This window comes from Falco cherrug, chromosome 12 (genome assembly GCF_023634085.1).
Source record: "Falco cherrug isolate bFalChe1 chromosome 12, bFalChe1.pri, whole genome shotgun sequence".
Lineage (NCBI taxonomy): Eukaryota > Metazoa > Chordata > Aves > Falconiformes > Falconidae > Falco > Falco cherrug.
The window spans coordinates 15069883-15088797 of NC_073708.1; the positions used below are offsets into that span (position 1 = coordinate 15069883).

Genomic DNA, 18915 nt, shown 5'->3' on the forward strand with positions numbered 1-18915 from the left:
TTTTTAGCTTTCAGAACAGTCCCTTAAAGATGATGTGAAGGATCTCTCTCTATGTCTGCAAGGGCTGTGCACATAAAAAATAAAATCTTGGGGGTTTTGCAAGTGTTTGAGGAAGCAGAAGGTGGTGCAGGTTGAGGCCAGCAGCAGCGTCTAAATGGAACATCTTTGGGCAGCTGGCGCAGAACTGTCCTCAAGCATGGTGCAGCAAGGAGGTGGGACAGGCAGGGAAGAGAAAGCAGAAGTTATATTGGTGGCTGGATTTTTTGAAGTGCAGGGAGATTATGCACAGACCCTGGAAGAATAGGCTAGGCACAGATACAGGCTGTGGCCTGTGTTAGGTGACCAAAATAAATATGGTTATTGCAGGCATGAGGGTAGAGGATTGTGATTCCTTTGTGTCTGCTGGGAAGTTTTCTTATATTTGCAGGAATTGACAGTGTTCACATTTAAATCCAGCCCCCTAAGATTTTCTTCAGATTCTTTCAGCGTACTGAAACTCCCTTATTCCCTGCAGAGCAGTACAGGACAAATGGTAATTGTCTACCTAGAGTTTTACTGCTGTTTGGCTTTAAATAGATGTTCTCAGGATTGTCTGACCCAAAGAAGGCCCAGTTACTTTTTTTTCTCCTTCCTTTTGTTTTGCAACCTCTTGCAGTGAATTCCATGTGTTAGGGAAGAAAGATCACTTGAAAACATACACAGTGGCAAACCTCATCCTTTTTATTTCTTTTAGTGCTATTGCATTCATGAGACATCCACATAGAGGTAATGGAAGAGAAAAAAACCACAACATTCACAAGGGAAATAGATTCTAGTTTAAACTTCCAGGGGATTATTATAAACAGGGAGAAAAAATATTTTAAGGATTATGAGAAGTACCTTGTCAGTGTCCTTTTAAGTAGAACAACTACTAATGCATTAGTTACGGAGTTGTATGAAATGTAGCTTTTTACTAGGTGCTTTAGCTATAGTATATTAATCTTATAATCGTGTCCTAAATGGTACCTTATATACCCTCATTCTTGCATCTCCCTTTCCTCCAACAAATTAGGTAGACTTACTTCTTCCATGAATGTTCAAGGAAATCCTGTACACGGAACAGTGTCTGATGTTACAAACATGCATTTGTCCCTTTATAGGCATTTGCAGAAATTGTCTATGACCTTGTGTAATGTCAGGGCATAAAGACCTTGACTCGTGACATCTGTCACAGTGATCATTGGAGAGGGGAGCGGTGGCTGCAGGGCCACCGTGCTCCTCGACACAGGGTGGAGTAGGTAGGATCTCTCAGCAATAGGCAAAACAATCAGTTTGGATGAAGAAGAAGAGGGAACAGCATATACCAGCTATGCTTGTGATCTGGAATAAGGAGTGGGGCAGGGATCCCACTGGGCTTCAGTCATGCGTGGTTTTGCAGGCAACTCTCACTCAAGCCATGACAAAGCTGCAATTTAGTCAGTCTTCATTTACCACTTACTACGCCTTAGCAGCAGCTTCACTGTAAGATCTGTCTGTAGTCTACCTCTGTGGACTTTTGTAAGCCAGGCAGGTGTGGTGCAGCCTCCTGCTTGAGACTCAAGCAGCTGCAATTAAACTCATGTCAGGTTGCCACTGCAAATTTCAGGAGTCAAGAGAAGGACGTGCTCTCTGGGGATGCTCCTGGACTGTGCCACGTGCTGGACTTTTATGAGATACCATCCATTTGGGGTGGTAATATGGTACATGGCATTGTAGGCGCCAAAGATGTTAAAAAAAAAAAAATAGTAGTGAGAAGAGGCTGAGAAGCTGAAATGTGATACAATTTGTGTTTACTACTTTCCAATAAAAGCTGTGATTTTTATCATTTGCTATTCTTCTTTCTTGCTATTCTCTTTCTAAGTAATAGGAGATAATATTCTGTTTTCTTTATGAACTCCTGTGTGTAATTTTAGGAGTAGATTCAAGCCTCAAACATCACAGATAGTGCCCCTAAATGTCCGCATACTATAATTACTGTTTTTTTCATGGGTACTGATTCCAGATGAAAAGACCATAGAAGCATTTTGGAGAACAACAGTCACTTGAGGAAGGACAGGTTTGTTAACATGGAGTGCTGGAGGATCTGTTTCTACCTAGGCATTACATTTAATTTAAGAGAACATTGGGGGAAAAAAGGAGTATAAAATCCCTACTATTTTAAAATTTTCATTATTACTTTTGGGATCATGGTTTTCATGTGAACAGTCGCAGCAGAAATGTAATTTTTGCTTTCAGATATTTTTATTATTGTAAACCACTGCTTCTGTCAAAAGCATGTACTTAATTTTAAATGTGAATGCTAAAACTAATCGATATTAAATAAACATGTTGTCTTAATTAACGGCTCCTTGAAACATCACAGATCTTGTTCCTCCTCTTTTGTATACTCCCAGCAGAATTTTCAAATTTCATTAATAACACTTGACATAACCTAACTCAGCTACTTGTGAATATAGTCAGCTACCCTTGTTGTCTTACAACTTTCCCTGCTGAAAAATTTGGTTTGTTTTAAACCTGAATTGTGTAGATTTCTGATACACTTTGGATTGTGACTACAACTGTGAAAATCCTTATCGTGTTGTCAGTGTCTGAGTTGGGTTTGGGTTTTTTTGCTTTAGTTAGTCTGTAAAACGTGTGAATTTGTCAAGATACGTTTTCTAGCTAACTTCCAGTTAGTGCATATTTTAACTAGTTTCTTACTATAAATTTTTCTTCTATATGCTTTCTTAAACTGATTTTCATGATTTGTGTTTTTTTAAAAAATATTAGAATCTTTTAATAGAGATTTGTATTTATTTCTGGAGTACAGAAATTATCTTGAATATTCAAATAGTACGTAGAGCAAATTTTGTTTCCTAAACATTTGATCTATAGACCTATATAAGGTTTTTCGTAATAGAAAAAACTATGATATAGGAGAGATTTTTCTTCTGTCAAGAGGGTAATAAAAGCATGGCCAGCAATGATTGTCTGCATTTAATGAAAAGCTTGGTCTTACATTTATGCCAGAAGTGCACACAAATGGGCACCTGCAGGCAAGGCAGGCACTTCATCAAATGCTTTCCTTCTCAAAAGACTCCCATCTTGCAAACATCAGTTAGAAGGGTGGATGGGTAAGTAGTCTGCAGGTAGGTGGGTGGTAGATTGATAGGTAGAGATTCATCAGAGCAAAACAATGGAAATAATGGAAATAATGATAAGTGATATTGTCCTTTTAAATGAATAGATTGTACTTCACCATGTCTAATTTTCTCCATAGCTGCCTTCCTTTTGAAAGTGTATTGCCTTCCCTTCTAATGATACTAAAGATCTCATTCTTCTTGGGGGAGATAATTTGGGAGTTTACGTTTTCCAACTGTTGTGTCTATTGGACAAATTTTCTACACCATGCTTTTCAATATTTTGCCTTATATGAATGAGTCATTATCCCTCACATTATGGGAAAGTTCAGGTGTTACACTGACTGGGAGTGACAGATAAAGCTCATCCCAGATACTAAATCCAACAATAAACCTTGTTTGGAAAGCAAAAAAGATTACATCCAAATTTCATCCTACCTGCGAATCACACTTACACGTGAAACTTTCATATGTTTCGCATAAGAGGGCCAAATAAACAAGTGTGAGGCCAGATGTTTTTGTGTTCTCCTCTCCTGGTGTTTCCTTTGGACACAGACTGAGCCGGTCATTTGCTTGTAATTTCTGTGATTTCTTTTTCTGGTGTAAGCTTTTAGCTGCTGCTGTATAGGTCTCTTGCTTTTCTTCTTGCAAACCTCATCCTTCTTAGAAGTCCTTCATGCAGGAGTTCCTGGGCTGAATTCTCTGCTGATCTCACCACGAATGTATCAGCTTCAGTGTTTCACTGTCTGATGATCTTTGATGGGTCCAGAACAAGCAATTTTGTTTTAGTCTTAAATAGAAATTAGCATTGCTACTTGAACACAACATTGACCAGAGGAGTAGTTGACATTCGGTTAACAGTAAATAGCAGTGTGTGCAACTGTAATTGCCCTCCCAGAAAAATCCTATTAGAACTTAATTTACCTAAAAACTTGAACCTCAATAAAGGTATTAGAGGCAGAAGCAGCTACAGTGAGAACCGGGACATAAACACTCAGTGCAGTGAGGACGGAAAAGCAAGGCACAGAAAACAGCTCTTGCGGAACTGGGGCCACAGCCAGCAGATAGGAAATAAAATGTGTATTGTGGGGAAAAAAAACACTGGAAATTCCCTGTGCCACTCTCCCAGTCCTCCCAGATTTCCCCCACATCCTATGAGTCTCCTCCCAGTTGCCTCTACACTATAAACAGTCCCGGCTGCCTGTCACTGTCCTTAACTTGCATACTGTGGGATTCCAGGGGGCTGTTTTTGGTGTATTCTGGCTTTCTGAAATCAGCTGGACTGTTGTGTTTGTATGCTGCCACATTAGACCGTAAACGCTTGCACTTCTGCCTTACCTGCCTCTGAAGAGCCCCAGGTAGTTCTGCCATTGTATAAAGAGTAAATAACTTTAATTCCTCTGACCTCAGAAACAGGTATGTTTGGCAGTTTTCCTGGTGGGCTCTGTGCCTAGGATGGCCTTTGTTCTTACTTTCTCACATGATGAAGAGACTGTAAAGTCCTCTAGGTGTTTGACTAGACCTGCTTTAAGTAATTTCCTTAATGACTTAAAAAACAGGGATAAAATAGATGACTTTGTATACAATTTCTCATCCCCAGTGAAACATACGGCTATATTTCACTGGACATGCCAGCAGTATACAGCTGGTAGTTCCCATATGCAGGGTAGTGGTAGTTAATGTCTGGAGTCACAGTAAAGTATGACATTACAAACTCTGGTAACATGGCTTAAGGTGATTGCATATATATTCTTTTCAGGTTCTGATTGCCAGTATCATGTGCAGCTATAGCAAGGAGGACTGGATTGAACTTTCGAAAATGGCTGAGGTAATGGTTTTCTAAATGTGTTTCTGCATCTTTTTTTATTCTCCTTAAAAACAAGAACTGCAGTAAGGAATTTCTTGAAAGAAACAGATTCAAAGTGAAAAATGGGAATTTAAAGCATGTCCATTATAATTTGTTTATTCTGTGTTTTCATTAAAATGATGGAAATGTAAATTTAAAGGAAATCTGTTCCATAAAAATGGTCCCTTGGATTTTTAAGCAGTACCTGGAAAGCCTTTAGCTTTTGAATCTATATACTTTTTATTTGCATTTTAAGCAAACTGTATATTATGATGGATGCCCTGATAAAATTTAATTCTACCTTTGAGAGCCTAACTTGATCTTACCTTGCCTACAGGCACACTAGTTTGACAGCACCAGAAGAAATTTTGAATATAAAACTCTTGAATATTTAAAGTATAAAAGGCTCATTTAATACTGTTCTAGTTTTAATACAGACTTTCAAAAATGATAGCAAAGAAAGCCAGCATATATAACAGCAGTCAGAAGGCTTCCTATAATATAAATCCAATCTTACACAAATGCAAACAGACTATGCACCTGAAATTTCAATTCAATTTGAAGGAAAAAAAATAATTTAAAAACATATACATATGTCTATAGGGAATCGTATAAAAAATACTTGATTAAGACTGCAATAATTTCATTCAGAAAGGTGTCTGTAGCTGAACAAAGTTGTTATTTTTAAATAAAACTGGGGTTTTTTCCATGTAAAATATCTAAAGGAAATAAAAATCATAGTTTCAGATCAATAAAGGAAGGTTTTAACAAATTTAAACAAACAAAAAAACCCCCACTCTTATCAGTATTGCTAGCATTAGCTCAGATTTAAATGTCTCATAAGTTGTTGGGGTTTTTATATATATAAGTCTTCATATATGTGTAGATATGAGTGTGGATATATTGAATTTGTGTTTTCATATGGCTGAACGTGTTTGTTTGGACTTTGTTGTTTCTTTATTCGCGGTGACCTGAGCCCTCCTATGCTGATGTGGGAAGACACCTCTATTTTCTTTAAACCTATGAGGAAAAAAATCACTTTGATGTCTTAGGGAGGTGAAATTAAACACTATCAGTAATTAGCTTGGTGATCTAGTGGACGTTAGTTCATTTTATACCTGTATTTACTTAATTGACCATGAAATCTTCTGTGGAATTCGTGCTTGACAGGAGCAGTACCGCTTTTAAACTGACTAAGATGAATGGCTTTATTGTGCCATTTGCTCCTCTTTCTGAATCTAGTGGTACTGCTATCCAATTTTAAGACAGATATTTCAATCTAAGTTTGTATTTTGTGTTGCCCCTTTAGAGAAAAGTAGTTATTTAAATGCACTTAATAACATGTAACCTATGTGATACAAATATCTTCCGCATAGTGGGTAGTCTCTACTCTTGTGGAGAGCAGCACACACGTCTGGGTGCTCTGGAATCCACAGCTGAAGAGCGGTGATATGTAATTGCATGCATAGGATCCTACCTAGGAGGTAATAGATGAGATGTGGCTTTCCAAAGAGCAGAAGCCCCAAAAGGTACCACAGTGCCTCTCAGCAGGAGGACGACCTATTCATACAAAAGGTCAGCTTGTCACGGAAGCCAGCAGCACGGCATGGCCAGGCTTGCAGAGAGCTGGCTGGGATGTGGAGGACTCCTGAAAGTGATGGATGGCTTCTCCCCTGCTCACGTGCTTGGGGAGCTGCTGAACCATGGCCACACAGCAGGCAAAGTTACTCCAGTTCAATAAGCAAAAACAAAATGCAAATGCAAAACAAAATACTAGTTACAGCCATGTGGAAGGCAGCGGGAGGGATCCTCATCTCAGGCCGGAGCAGTTCAGCAGGGAGGAAGAGGACCGTGTTTGTGTGCTGCCCTTGTACACCTCGGCTCCTTTGCCTTTCTCATTGTAAATAATAGAGGGTACTGAAGAGAAATTAGCACGAGTAATATGTTTGTGTAGACTTTTTTTATAGGCTTTTGTTTGTCTGAGAAACAAAAATATTTAATGACAAAAGCTATGACAGGCACCCGCAGAAAATTTAGAGACTAAACTCATTAAAGCAGAAAGGATAAATTTACTACTGAGTCACAGTTCTTCAGAGCATAGAAGCACCTGCACAACAGTGACTACAAACCAATGCTGCCCTAAGGCCCTGTAATTGCATTTCATTTTTTAACATTTTCCAGAACCAGCCCCTTATTGTGCTTGTCTCGTTTTAATTTATTTTTTACTTTAATTTCCTTTGCACTTTTGGGAAGCCACATCAGGTTTTGAACTTTTTCTCTGTAATTATCAACACATTTCTTTTTCAGGCTATCATAACCATAGCTTTGTCTCTTAAAAAAAAAAAAAGTTATCGAATGTTTAAGGAAATCTGACATGAACAGTCAATGCTACAGGAAAGAGTACTTGAAGTTTTTTGCATTTTTCTTCCTTTTGCATGTTTCATAGGTTGCTGGTGCAGATGCGCTGGAGTTAAATTTATCATGTCCTCATGGTATGGGGGAGAGAGGCATGGGACTGGCCTGCGGGCAGGTAGGTCTGTTAACCACAACCTCTGCAGCAATCCTGCACTACCACGTTGATAGTTACACCTCAGGGGGAAGATACAAGCAGCAGATTACTAGTTTGAGATTTTTAGGTTGAATGTGTTTAAATATTTAGTGCTGAAAGCAGAAAAAAAAAGACAGAAGCTGAGAACATACAAAATGCTTAGTTTTGCTGAGAACAAAAATGCATTATGTATTTGACAAGGAACAAGATGAAAACAAAGAATTTCCAAAAAACGCTTGGACAGAATTTGTTGGTTTCCACTTCAGTACCCTGTAGATATCTTTTAGATCACAACCCGGTAACTACTGCATGTATCGATAACAACTTTGAAGGACATGAGATATACAGACATTTCATTTCACAATTTTTAACGTAGGAACATAACTTTATTTTAGAATCATAGAATTAGGGCATACATTCTGGTAGTGCCACCTCCAGTTAACGTCTTGTCTTATAAGAGCCTGCATTCTGTAACCCATAGATTTGATGGTTTATACAGTTTAGGTTGGAATTACCTGTGCTTGATGTCTTTGCCTTTTAGAAATCTGATGCAGAGTTTATCAATACATCCCATTACTTCAGTTAGGAGGATGTGTGTTATTTTGCCCATGTAAAGAAAATAAACATGCACAAAAGCCAATTCTCATACTAATACGCTTTTTGAAGTTTTCAGATTTTTGCATGTTTTGGTCATAGTTTGAGATTTGTTTTAGCTCTGAAATACACCCAAATCTGGTGAACTTGGAAGTATCTGAAAAATCTTGGTTAATAGGGAGAGGTTTTCTAGAGGTTGACCATCAAAGTTAAAGAAGTCTGAAGCCTGTTTGATTTCCCATCTTACTATGTTTTGAAAGAGGCGGAAAAGAAGGGAGGTGCAGAGTGGGAATCATGATTACATGCCATAAAATTGACACATACTATTCTATTCAGTTGATCTCCTTAGAGAGGGCCTGTAGACATCTTAATTCATCCTCACTTCCTCAATTAAACACAAAACTTTTAAGAACTGAGGTGTGGTTGAATAACTAAACCATTAAATTTCTAAAATTTTAGTAGGGAGGCAATAGGAGCTGTAGTCGTTTCAGTGCAACTGTGGACAGGCTTCAGGTATAGCTTTATCATAGCAATACTGTCAGGCACAGTGCACAGGACATTTTTTTTTATTTTCTGTGAAAAAAAATGATGTCAATCTGCTCCATGCTATAGATTTATTATTTTTTAATGAAAGTAATCTGGATGCTTTTCATAGCCAGTGGTCATTTACCAAAGTTATGATTAAAAATTGGAGAAAATTATTAAAACCATCCCAACAGGACCACACTAGCAAAATGGTAATAGTTATCATTAATTTTTTCCCCTGAATTGCATTCGACAACAAAGAACTGTAGTAGCCATTTTTATAAGTTTATGAAGCAATTCCTACCCTTCACTCTGCAGAGTGTAACTCAGTAGTTTTATTTTGTCCCCAGATGAGATGGCAGCGTGCTGTAGAAGGGTGCAGTTTGGTCAGGGAGAGCCCTGAAGGTTTCACACAGAAGCTGAAACAGGCTTCTTTCAAGCATGCTTTTCTTTTTTTTTTTCCTCCCCTTTTTTTTTTTCTAAGGCATATGTTATTTCCGGCTTTCACTGGGTGGAATAATGTATGCATGTGAAGTTGCTTAGATGTGTAGTCAGTAGGGAGCTGTCTGGCTACATGAGTTTTTACATATCTTTCAGCTATTGTAAAATCAGAGAACCAAATGCAAAATGTGAGCACTCAGGGCTATCATGTGGATTTGTGACTCTCCTTGGAGGAGACCAGATCCATAAAGCAAGAAGAAGATTACATTATATATACATATATGTTTGTATAATAATAAAATTTCTCTCATCCCCATACAATACGGATATTCTTTTGAATGTTTAATATCTACTACTCTGGCTAAAATATATTCTTGTGTTTTCTTAACTGTTTCGACAAAATGAGAGCTCAGAAAATAATCTACTACTTTAGACAAATTAATAAAACAAACCATTTTTAGAGGGCCAGATCCTGAGGTTCTTCCTCACAGTTGGCTAAAATTAAATTACAGTGGCTTTAAATGTAGTTTATTGAAGCAAAGGGTGAGGACAAACTGGATAAAATAATGACACATGCGATGAGATTCATCAGTAGCTCTTTGGGGGCTTTCACATGTGGTGGCCCCTGGAGCTCCCCATCATTAGACAAAAAAGTGCTAGGAAGTATTTTGGCTCTACTCCTAATTTTTTTATATTCCTGCCCCCCCCCCCCCCCCCCCCCCCCCCGAGCTGAAGTTGAATAGGTCATGCATAGGTGATGTGGGGGAAGAAAAGGCTCAGATATGCCCTGGAAAAAAAACCCAAACCACTACTCAATATCTAGAAGTCAGGGCATGAGGTTTTGAGACAGAGCGGCTTTCCTGGTTGTACAGTGAAGCAGGTTTTCTTAAATCTGTTTGATAACATAATCCACATCTTCATAGGAAATTTTTTTAGGGATTAGGTCCCTTTTCATGCTTAAGCACATTAAATCCTCAGGAAACTACAGAAATTGCTGAGATGAAAAATAATGGCAGAAAAACATGTATATGTATTTTTACTATTTATAATGTCTATAATGTTCTGCCTTTGTGTTGTCGTTGTTTAAAAAAAGAGGGAAAGGAAAGGTTAATTACACTGTCTACTTTTTCTCCTCATTTCAATTCCTATGGTGTGCCTAAGGGTAAGTGTAGAAATCTGGGAACATCAGATTTAGTTTTTTTCTCTATCCTATTTTGTTATCTAGTCTCAAACACTTCCACTGTTTTATACCCACCGTAAATTTAAAGAATTCCAGATATATCCAAATTATAAATAAATATAAAAAAGGAATTGGTTTTAAGCATGGCTGTTTATACTGAATTACAGTTCTCGGCTTTTATTTGATTTTAATTCCAAGTCATTAGTGCAGACACTGTGGCGCCCAAACAGCATAGCTAGCCAGAGGGTAATATTAAGAGGCATCTGTATTGCTGCCAATAAGTTACTTAAAGCTGGTTCTGTATAAAATGTCAATTATATTTACTAATGCTGATTAATGACAATAAAGTTAAGGTTTGTATTCTTTTGTAACAGTCTGCAACTGTATAAAAGTTGGATATCACTAAAAATTGTAATAGTGTTTCCAGCATTAGGTTTAACAGCACTAATGTGTGGATTTTCATTGAATCAGGTAACATAAGCTTACAAAACATTTAATAGTAAGCATTAAGACAACACCGTGAACAACAGATTATTAAAAAATGATAGTATTGCTTTCCCACTATAGTTCATTACTGTAGTAATTATAGCATATTATTATGAAAATAATAAATCAACGACTGAGATAATAGCACTCAGATTTCAGCATCTAAGTTGTGGTGGTGTATTTGTGGTGCACTTCTTGTCTCTTCACTGGAAACTATGCAAAAATGTTCTGATTTTTTTCCCACTTAGCTTCTAAAAAGTGGCATTAAATATTCAGAACCGTTACTGCGATGCAAAATCAACAAATTTAAGCATTTGGCTTTGTGGTTTTGGTCAAAAAGTCAACAAGTCTCTCCAGCTGCGCTGGTAAGAATGAAAAAATAGTTGGATTTAGTCAGTAATCCGGGTTTTACTTTGCTTTCCTGCTAAATGTTGTGTCATCCTTTATTGTTATGAAACCTAGGTCTAGTAAATGTAGTGTGCATATACCTAGAATCTCTAGAATAAGACCGAGTAGGGCAAGTGATGTCCAAAGTCTTCCAAAGTATCAGTAGGTCTCCTTGGCCTACTGGGAGTGAAAAACAACAGAGGGAAGAGAAGAGCAGCTTACAGATGCTTCAAAAGTAGTAACAAAGATGCTGGAAGAGTAGCTACAAAGAAGGAAAGATGGTTCTCTGCAGTGTCAGATGATACAGCAAGGGACAACAGCCACAAATTGCAGGCTGAACATTTCAGGTTGGGCATCAGGAAAAAAATTCACTAGGAAAGTGATGCAGTACAGGAATGTGTTGTCTAGTAGGGCTGTGTACTCAACATTTCTGGAGTTTTCGGGGCTCAGGCAGGCATAGTTTCATGGCCAGCTTCAATTGATGGTGGTGCTAGTCCCACTCAGAGCGGCAGCTTAGACTAGCTGCCCTCCAGAAGTCCACAGAGACAAACATTTCTGTGATTTTGTGGATTCACCCTGCTTAATTCCTATCCAAAGGTACTGCATTGTTTGTACCAGCAATAGGAAGTGAGTAGAATCATGGAATTCTTTAGGCTGGAAAAGATCTTTGAGATCATCAAGTCCAACTGTTCACCCAGGACTGCCAAGTCTATCACTAAACCACGTTCCCTAAGCACTGCATCTGCACGTTTTTTTAATACATTCCTCCAGGAATAGTGATTCCACCACCTCCCTGGGCAGCCTGTTCCAATGCCTGACCACCCTTTCAGTGAAGAACTTTTTCCTAATATCCAGTCTAAACCTGCCCTGGCACAACCTGAGGCAGTTTCCTCTTGTCCTGTCGCTGGCTACTTGAGAGAAGAGACTGACACCCACCTCCTTTCAGGTACTTGTAGAGAGCGGTAAGGTCTTCCCTGAGCCTCCTTTTCTCCAGGCTGAACAACCCCAGTTCCCTCAGCAGCTCTTCATAAGACTTCTTCTCTAGACCCTTCACCAGCCTCGCTGCTTTTCTTTGGACGCTCTCCAGCACCTCAACGTCTTTCTTGCAATCAGGGGCCCAAAACTGAACACAGTATTCAAGGTGCAGCCTCACCAGCGCCGAGTACAGGGGGACGATCACTTCCCTAGTCCTCCTGGCCACACTGTTTCTGGTACAAGCCAGGATCCTACTGGCCGCCTTGGCCACCTGGGCAACTGCTGGCTCATATTCAGCTGGCTTTCAGCCAGCACCCCCAGGTCCTTTTCCTCCAGACAGCTTTCCAGCCAGTCTTCCACAAGCCTGGAGCATTGTGTGGGGTTGTCGTGACCCAAGTGCAGGACCTGGCAGTTCTTTTTGTTGAACCCCATGCAACTGGCCTCGGCCCATGGGTTCAGCCTGTCCAGATCTCCCTGCAGAGCCTTCCTGTCCTCAAGCAGATCAACACTTCCACCCAACTTGGTGTCGTCAGCAAACTTTCTGAGGGTGCGCTTGATCCTCTTGTCCAGATCATCAATAAAGACACTAAACTGGAGTGGCCCCAGTACTGGGCCCTGGGTAACATCACTTGTGACTGGTCACTAGCTGGATGTGACTCTATTTAGTACCACTTCTTGGGCTTGGCCATCCAGCCAGCTTTTAACCCAGCATAGTTATAATTTTAATCCACCCGTCCAAGCCATGATCAGCCAGTTTCTCCAGGAGAATGTTGTGGGACACGGTGTCAAAAGCTTTACTAAGGTCTGGGTAGACAGCATGCACAGCCTTTCCCTCATCCATTCAGCACGCTATCTTGTGGTAGAAGATCAGGATTATCAAGCAGGACCTGCCTTTTCATAAACCCACGCTGGCTGGGCCTGATCCCCTGGTTGTCCTGCACATGCTGCATGGTGACAGTTAGAATAATCTGCTCCATAACCTTCCCCACCACTGAGGTCAGGCTGATAAGCCTGTTGCTCCTCAGATCCTCCTTCCTGCCCTTCTTGTAGATGGACATCACACTGGCTAACCTCCAGTCTTCTGGGACCTCCCCAGTTTGCCAGGACTGTTGATAAATTATGGAGAGTGGCTTGGCAAACTCCTCTGCCAGCTCCCTCAGTACCCTCGGGTGGATCCCATCTGGCCCCATAGACTTGTGCACATCTAACTGGAGCAGCAGGTCGCTAACCATTTCCTCCTGGTCTGGGGGACTCCATTCTGCTCCTCCTCATCCATGTCTTCCAGCTCAGGGGTCCGAGTACCCAGAGGGAAGCTGGTCTGGCTGTTAAAAACCAAGGCAAAGAAAGCATTGGGTACCTCAGCTTTTCCTCATCCTTTGTGGCAATGTTCCCCCCGCAGCTAATAAAGGGTGCAGATTATCCTTGGCCCTCCTGTTTGTAGTGTATTTCTGAAAACATTTTTTGTTATCTTTTACTGCAGTGGCCAGCCTGGGTTCTAGCTGGGCTTTTGCCTCTAATCACCCTGTGTAACCTCGTGACATCCTTGTAGTCCTCCAGAGCTGCCTGCCCCTTCTTCCGAAGGTGGTAAACTCTCCTCCTTTCCCTGAGTTCCAGCCAGAGCTCTCTGTTCAGCCAGGCCAGTCTTCTCCCCCGCTGGCTCATCTTTTGGCACATGGGGACAGCCTGCTCCTGTGCCTTTAAGACTGCCTTCCTGAAGAATGTCCAGCTTTCCTGGACCCCTTGGCCCTTCAGAACTCTCCCCCAAGGGGCTCTGTGTCCACCAGGCTCTTAAATAGGCCAGAGTTGGCCCTCCAGAAGTCCCACGCAGTGGTTTTGCTGACCCCCCTCCTTACTTCTGCAAGAATCAAAAACTCTACCATCTTGTGATCGCTATGCCCAGGATGTTCTCTGACCACCACATCACCCACCAGTCCTTCCCTATTTGTAAACGACTGTAGTAGTGGATAAAAAGAAGCAGAAGGACTCACTGTTCTCTTGGGGTAAGATGATCGGTATGTTAGGGAAATCTCAAGTTTAAAGCGACACATCAGTTCAACTTCCAGAGCACAGAGGATACTTCTATACTTTTTAAGAAAACCAGTCTTACATTCAAAGATCTCAGCCTAAGTGCAAGAACAGAGATTCTTTATGCCGGGGGTCCTCAAACTACGGCCTGCAGGCTGCATACGGCCCCCCAGGGTCCTCAATCCGGCCCCTCAGGGTCCTCAATCCAGCCCCTGGTATTTACAGAACCCCCCCGCCCCCCCCGCCGGGGGCTGGGGGGGGGGAAAAGCAGCCGCAGATGACTGCCTGCCACTGCATCTGCGCACTGGCCCTCTGATTAAAAAGCTTGAGGACCCCTGCTTTATGCTATAAGCAAATATTTTAAAAGTTCATAACATCCTAGCTTACGAATATTTCTCATTAATTAGTCATACCTTCTAAACTCCCAAATATAAAAAAATCTTTGCTTATCTCAGCATTTAAGCTATAGGTTTGGGGGATCATTTGCTTTTTTTAGTTTATATTGAAGGAGTCATGTATGTGTCTCTTGTGAGCACTGAAATCCAGATCCTGGTAGCTTAACTATTCAGATCAAATGTAAGATGAACTTGCTTTGTGGTTCTTTTCTTACCTTTATTTTCATTTTACTTGAACTGTACTTGCTACAGCCTCTGTTGCTGGCTGTGTTCACGTTTATTGCCTGCAATTAGGAGGCAAGTTTCATAAAAGCCCACATTGCCTCATTCAGAAGATGACAAATCTGTCAAAAACAAAAAGCCAAAGAACCCCACAGCCCTGGTTACTCTGCAAAGATGAGAACTGGCTGCATGGCTCAATTAGATTTGCCCTGCTGTACCTTGGAAATAGAAAAGATGAGGCTGCTTTTTAATTGAAGTGCACAGCATAGCATGCTAATTCGCTGTTGCTCTGCCAGCAAGGAGCTTGAAGTATTTTAAATAAATGATGCCCCAAACAGAATTTGATTATATCCGTGTTCATGTGGCATTCTACTATCAGCCGACAATAATATGCTGGTTAAGTATAATTCATTGAGTCCTGCAGGCAGTATTAGTTCTCTCTCTTCTCTTTTGGTATCAACAGATTAATGCAAAGTGCAGCGGGGTGGTGGTACACTGTGCTATAGCAGCAATGGGAACATTGTCACCCAAAATCCAGTACAAACCAGTATAACCAAAGTGAGGTTTGTGTTTGTGGTGGGGTTTCAAGATTTATATGTTGTTTTGTTCTCTTGCATTGGCCACTTCAGTCCATTTTGGCTGGGATCTTAGGAAGGTAAGTCCTACCTGATCTCACTGTGTCTGTCAGTGCCCTGTGTTGCTTTGGGGCATGTTTCAACCAAGTGACCTATTTCAGTCATGTTTCTCAGAGTTGAAACTATTTCAAATATACTAAATTTCTGTAAGTTTCATAAAACTAGGCAGCTGGGTAGGGGGGAGAAATTGTCTGCTACCCAAGCTGATAGATACAAACAGGAGCCTTAGTACAGCTGATGGAAAAGCTCAGGCAGATGCAGGAAATCCAGTCCCAAGGCGCAGTCTCCTCAGAAACAAGGATTCCTTGGCTCGGGTGGTGAGGTGTTACTCTGGATGTGCAGAGATGTGCTGCACTGGATTAGGGATGTGCAGGGACAAGGGGTGCTGCTGATTGTCTCCTCCAACTCCTGCAAATGTAGATCTACACATGCTTTTTTGCAGGCCAGGAGATGTGATTCCTGGGTTTACATTCCTGGCTCCCACACTGATTGTAGCCACGTGTCATCCTTTCTCATAGTTCAGTTTTGTTGTTTTAACCTCTTTGGATGATTTTTTCACCATCCTGTTTCATATGTGTCTCTTCCCTTTTTCTTTCCACTCCCTCCTCCTTTAAAATCCTCCTTATAAAGTTAATCCTTCCCTGAGTTGCTTTCAAAGTAACACTTCGGCTGTTTCTCTGGAAATCTGCACAGAAGCAGCTTGCTGACTGCGTGGTCCCTCCTGGGGTGGTGGCATCACTCACCTTCCTGCAGTACCCGAGGATTCATTTCCTTTTCTCTTGCCCTCACAGAATTCAAGTGTAATTAAATGTCGTGATTTAAATAGAGTGCTTCCATGTCTTTGGTTCCGTATGTCCTTTATGTGTTCAAGTATTCTATTTTTTTATAACATGTAAAAGGAGACAATACTTAATAACGAGGTATGATAGTTAATTGGTATTTTGTCATTAAGAATTCTGGTTTTCGTATACTTGAGGAGAAATTAATTAAGATGCACAGTTTAATAAATTCATCATCAGAACACTATTCTGTAATTTTATATTGCAGTTTGACAACATTTAATGCACTATTATTGCTTTGAAAGATTTTTAATTGAATTACTCAATAGACAAAATGGAAAATAAAAAGGGATTATAAATAGGACAGTAACAGCACTACCAACTTGCTGAAACTTTTTAATGACAAGGTGTGCTGTTAATAAGGTTTTAAATACTGTTTATGGGTGGTGAATTTTTATTTACATATGGAAAGCATTCTCTACAGAATGGATTTTCTTAGAAAACGTAAAAGTGATTCTGTTTCCTTGAAATTCATGAAGATATAAAAGAAAATTGGGATAACCTTATCTTCAGTCTCACTATGATGGAAGCGTTTCAGCTGGAATTCACATTATGGATGACAGATGTCACAAAGAAGGTCAATTTGGCCAAAGTATCAGTGACCTGCCACTGTTTAAAAATGAAACAAAAAGACTTGGGCTGTCTTAATGACACTTTAGTAGCCTAACTACAATGGAGTATATAGTGAGTGATTCCTGGAAAGGAAGAAAAGCATGATTTTCTTTTAAATCAAATGGCAACCTGTACTTATTCTTGAAATTGTATTTTAATGCACTGAGTTTTCAGAAAAGGGAGATGTAGAAAATTAGGGCAAGGATATTTCTATGGTCTGCATGGTTAAATGTTTTGGTTAAATGCTCAGATTCTGTGGACTGCCTTGCCTTTGGATATGTGGTTGTAGCATAAGGTATTGCAGTTGTTCATACTGATGATGCCTGGTAAGCAGGATTTATTGCAAAGGTAATGATCAGCAAGAAGTATCTATGGGCAGGTAAAGTATTTTAAGATTATTCATCTTGGTGCACAATCAAAGTTAACTACGCAGTGCACATTAATAGCTTTTTCTTTCTATGGTTGCAGTTTTATGCTACCATTTCATAAAGTTAATTAACAGTGTGTTAACTAGTCTCTTCACTGCCTACACAAGGATTTTCAAGACTAGGTTCATAGTTTTTTTAATTTTGCCTCACCTCCTAGTAAAGTTAGTCAGTGCACTGGGAGGCTTGTGAATTCAGGCCCATATGAAGATCATTTTAAAAGTGAGTGGGAAATACTTCTCAGAACATTGGTTTTAAATTCCTTAGTTTGGTTGTTTCAAATGTTTATGGTTTCCTCAATTATTTGGTATTTTCTGCCTCTTTATTATAGGAATGGACTGAGACCTTGCCTACCTGACCGCAAGAAAAAGCTATTTGTAGCTGCAGCAGTGATATATTCGAGTTCTATGCTTCCCTTTAAAATATTTAATGTATGGTGTAAACCTAATCAAACCTTTAGGCCTTCTAACAGGTATCCTCTGCGTGAGCTGAAGAGCTGAAATACAGTTTAATCCTGCTGTGTACCACTTTTTTTACAGTGATATTAGAAACATTATTTTGGTTGGATAGAAACAACGCAGATGAAATATTTTGTTCTGTCAGGGGTAAAAAGGCATTTTTATTAGTTAACACTTTGCATATACCAACCCTGCTGGTAAATAAATCTTTCCATGTAGCATCTCCAAGAAGTTCATAAAATGGAAATGTGCAGTTTCACATTTTTCACTTGGAATGTTTAGGCACAATTAGTATCAGAACAAATAATTTGAACTGACAATCTGTGCTTCATCCTTTCAGGACAACTATTATAAACCTTTATTCTCACAACCAAAGAAGATAAAGGTTGTATCTGACTCCTTTAATGTTGCGTTAAAAACAATAGCTGTAAACAGTGATGATACAGTTTTAACTAACTTACTCAATGAAACATAAAGAGAGCTTTTCCTGTCATATAACAATTTTTTAAAAAAAGCCTTGAAGTCAATTTTAAAAGTAGAAAGTTTTCTGACAGTGATGTTTTTCTTGTTGCTTAAGTTAACTTTTTAAGTTTTAAAAAAACAAAACCAAACCCCAAATTCGGAATAACCACCTATACAGAGAGAGGACTCCGTTTTCAAATTCAATTGTTTTTCTTTTAGTGCTGGGGAGAAAACAAAAAGCTTTTGAGGGATCTGAAAAGGGAGTAATTGCTATAGCTGACCAAAGACAGCCACAAACCTTTCTAGTCTCAGTTGTGGTTGATCTTGACATCGCTGTTACTGTTGCTGTAACTCTCCACACAAATTTATGTACTTTTGTCAGCTGGCCAATCAAAAGTTTCCAGCTCTTTTCCTGACCTTTTTGATGTTGGTTATCTCTTCATTCATTAGGTGCTACATTATCAAAGAAGGGGTTTAGGAGTGCCGTGCTGCTAATAAGGTATCCAAAGTGGGTCTCCCACACAGCACCTTGATAAATGTATTCTTGAGTTTGGATACTGACCTATGTTAATACTGGCAGCTATTAGATGAGATATGTTAAAAAGCTTTGGAGTGGAGTGGTGGGGTTTTCTGGTTTGGGGATTTTTTTAAAACATGCTGTTAAGCATCATTCATTTGTGCAGCTCCAGTAGTGTACTACCATAAGGAAATGCAGTAACAATT

General features: G+C 39.8%; 1 protein-coding gene across 1 annotated transcript in view; it reads left to right on the forward strand.

Moving 5' to 3' along the window:
• DPYD (dihydropyrimidine dehydrogenase) overlaps positions 1 to 18915 on the forward strand; it is a 366956-nt gene that overhangs the window by 238975 nt on the left and 109066 nt on the right. The window contains exons 15-16 of the mRNA XM_055724875.1: positions 4897 to 4965; positions 7430 to 7513. Coding sequence (XP_055580850.1) covers positions 4897 to 4965; positions 7430 to 7513 — 153 coding nt within the window. The remainder of the gene's footprint in view (positions 1 to 4896; positions 4966 to 7429; positions 7514 to 18915) is intronic.